Source organism: Malus domestica, chromosome 03, assembly GCF_042453785.1.
Source record: "Malus domestica chromosome 03, GDT2T_hap1".
NCBI lineage: Eukaryota > Viridiplantae > Streptophyta > Magnoliopsida > Rosales > Rosaceae > Malus > Malus domestica.
The window spans coordinates 35649057-35652445 of NC_091663.1; the positions used below are offsets into that span (position 1 = coordinate 35649057).

A 3389-nucleotide genomic window follows, 5' to 3' on the forward strand; every position below is an offset into this window, starting at 1 on the left:
AAGGAATGGGGGCTTTTAAAGATTATATCAAATTTAAGAATTTTAATCTATTATGATATTCCTAACTACAAATTTATTAGCAAAATTATCTTGTATAATGAAAGAAATTAAACTACAAATATTTAAAAATAGAAAAAATAGTGTAGCTCAAAAATCCCAAAATAGAAAATAACAAATATGAGAAAGTAAGGAGTTAAACCTGTGCACTACCACATGAAGGTACCAGCGCTTGACAACCATGCTAGGTAAACATCAGTAAATTATTTCCCAGCTTATATATATAGAGTATTAAGAAGGATTTTAGAATTTGGGGGCCCTAGAAAATAGGGGGCCATGTGCGGTCGCACTCCTCGCACTCCATCAAGGTTGACCCTGTTGTCAATACGTCATCTCACGTGTCGCGAATTTTCAAGCCTAGCATGTGGATAACACAAATCAGATGACATGGAGTATGTATACCCAATCGGCTTCACATATGGCCAACCTACTCCTAATAGCAATATAAGAAATAATCTAACTACTTATAAGCACATACAAGGTTCCTCCGTGAGATCCACTCTAACAAAACATGCTATTTTACATACAAAGTTTATCTCTGCCATTCGATTCATCATTTCCTTGTTTTTATATGCAAATATTGTCTTTTGTATATGGATTTTTGGTCGACTTCATCAAAGTCCTTTTGACAAACTAAAGAACGTGACAAATGATCAACAACAAGAGAGAGTGTTTATATTAATCTCCATGTAATAGCCAAGAAATATCCAATTGGCAATTACAATGTCCCACGTCATACCCTAAAAGGGTAATGGCCAAGAAATATCCAATTGGCAAATACAATGTTCCACGTCATATCCTAAAATGGTAATGATTCGATCAAAATTTTAAACTAAATTTGCAAGTCAAATGATGTGTCATCAATAAAAAATAAACACGTTAACCAAAGCTAGTAATAAATCAATTATCAACAACCACATCATTAGTGTTAAGCAAACATAACGAATTTGGTTTAAAAAATACGAAATTGTTATTTTATTTTTCTTATCATTGAAGAAAAATCCAGAAATTTTAATATCAATAATCTGTTTACTAGTTGGTAACATAATTGTCTTTTTATTTTCACATGTAAGTAGCTTTGATAACACTTATTTGTTTAATTTTTTTACGCACTTTTAATAATCTAAAAGCACTTCTCAAGTACAGCTTTTGTACAGCTTTTTCTTCTTCAAACAGTACTTGTATTAAAAATGGTTAAAGACGAACATCAACATTAACATTTAACATCAACGACCGATGTATACTATGATCTTGACTTAGTTATTATCTCTAATTAAATAAAATTTGAGTTTAAAATTGAGAAGAAACCATCCCTATTTAATGTTAAGCCAACATTCAAGAAAACGCACAACCCTCTCGGTCCGACCTCAAAGATTCTTACTTTCTTAAATTTCATATGGATCTTCACAAAAATTCAAGAGCCGTTCTGGGTTGTTTTCTGATTCTCTCCGCATTTTTTTCCAATGCGTCGGCAAACTTCGTGTTCTCCGTTAGCCACAAGTTCAACGGCCGTGACGGGCGGTCGTTGAGCGAGCTCAAAGCTCACGATTCCCACCGTCACGGCCGGATTCTTGCCGAGTCTGCTTCTGCTGTGGATGTACAGCTGGGCGGCAATGGCCGTCCGTCCGGCACCGGACTGTACTTCGCCAAGCTCGGGATTGGGACGCCGTCCAAGGACTATTTTGTCCAGGTGGATACAGGGAGTGACATCATGTGGGTCAATTGCATCACCTGCACAAACTGTCCCAAGAAAAATGACATTGGCGTGAAGCTCACATTGTATGATCCGAAAGGCTCTTCGAGTTCGAATGCTGTTACTTGTGATCAGGATTTTTGCACGTCGCAATTCAAAGATCAGCCTCCAGCCTGCCAGCCGAACATGCCCTGCTCGTACGACATGACCTATGGTGACGGAAGTGAGACGATGGGAAACTTTGTGAAGGACAATGTACAATTTGATAAGGGGACTGATGGCAATGTTGTGTTTGGTTGCGGAACTGCGCAATCCGGGCAGATAAGTAAGTCATCCAGCGCGCTTGATGGGATTATCGGATTCGGGCAGGCGAATTCGTCTGTGTTTTCCCAGCTGGCTGCTTCCGGGAAGGTGAAGAAACAATTTGCACATTGTTTGGACAATGTTCGCGGAGGCGGGATTTTCGCCATTGGCGAAGTGGTGGAGCCAAAGGTGAACGACACAACGCCGTTGGTGCCGGGGCAGGCGCATTACAATGTTGTACTGGAGACAATTGAGGTAGGAGGTGAGGTCGTGCAGCTCGCCTCCGATGTTTTCGACACGGGGTCAATCACAGGGACGATCATCGACAGCGGAACAACCCTGGCCTATCTCCCACAGGAGGTTTTCGACCCTATGATGCAGAAGATTTTAGCCAAGCAGCCTGACTTGAAAATTAGCACGGTTGACAACCACTTCACATGCTTCGAATTTTCCAACAATTTAGACGATGGATTTCCATTGGTTAAGTTCAACTTCAATAATTCAGCTTCCCTGACGGTTTATCCCCATGACTATCTGTTCAAGCTGAAGGGACATGTGTGGTGTTCCGGCTGGCAGAGCAGCGGGATGAAATCGGCAAGCGGAGAGTCCCTGACGCTTCTCGGAGATTTGGTGCTGTCGAACAAGCTGGTGATATACGATGTGGAGAATCAGATGATTGGATGGACCGATTACAACTGCTCATCAAGCATCAAAGTGAGGAATGAGAAGACTGGAACAATAGATACAATTAGTGCTCACAATCTTTCTTCAGCTTCAGTTTTTACGGTTGGGAGATTATTATTGACGTTCTTCTTGTTAATTTCTGCTGTGTTTTAGATTATGTTTGCATCATAAATTTTATCAAAGAAATTGTGGATTTTACATCCATAAATGTTGTGCTGTTGGAATTTTCTGTGTGTATTTGTCGACTGTTATACAAATTGTTCTTGCGCAATGCCTTGCGTTTTAAGTTTCCTACATAGTAGTGTGTATTTGATTACGAATGTCCGCAGCAACTCTCATGACACATGACAGTACGTGTTTGGTTTGGTTAGAAATGCCAAAGAATTTGACACATCAGGTCGTGTATTATGTTTGGGGGGGGGGAGGGGAGAGAGGAACTTTCACATTACAAGCCAACGTGGACACCAACATCCTTCTGAATTACACAAGGCTAAAAGCACTAGCAGTTATTTCTAAACCTAGAATAATCCCTCACCTTTTTCGTTTCTTTTCAATTCGTTCTTTCCTTTTTTCGTTGTCAACGGAGAAAATATCTAGAAATAGACCTCTTACCCACTGTGAGATTTGCTCTCAATACGTTTTCTTACATGTA

The 3389-nt window shown here is 39.9% G+C and overlaps 1 protein-coding gene across 1 annotated transcript; it reads left to right on the forward strand.

The window, feature by feature from the left end:
* Nucleotides 1-1453: 1453 nt before the first annotated feature.
* LOC103427427 (aspartic proteinase 36-like) lies at nt 1454-2995 on the forward strand. Its single transcript, XM_008365478.4, has one exon. It carries the CDS (start codon nt 1454-1456, stop codon nt 2888-2890), a length of 1437 nt encoding a protein of 478 aa, XP_008363700.3. The 3' UTR covers nt 2891-2995.
* Nucleotides 2996-3389: the final 394 nt, after the last annotated feature.

Coding starts and splice junctions, on each gene's coding strand:
- LOC103427427 (XM_008365478.4), top strand. CDS start 1,454: ATGGATCTTCACAAAAATTCAAGAGCCGTTCTGGGTTGTTTTCTGATT.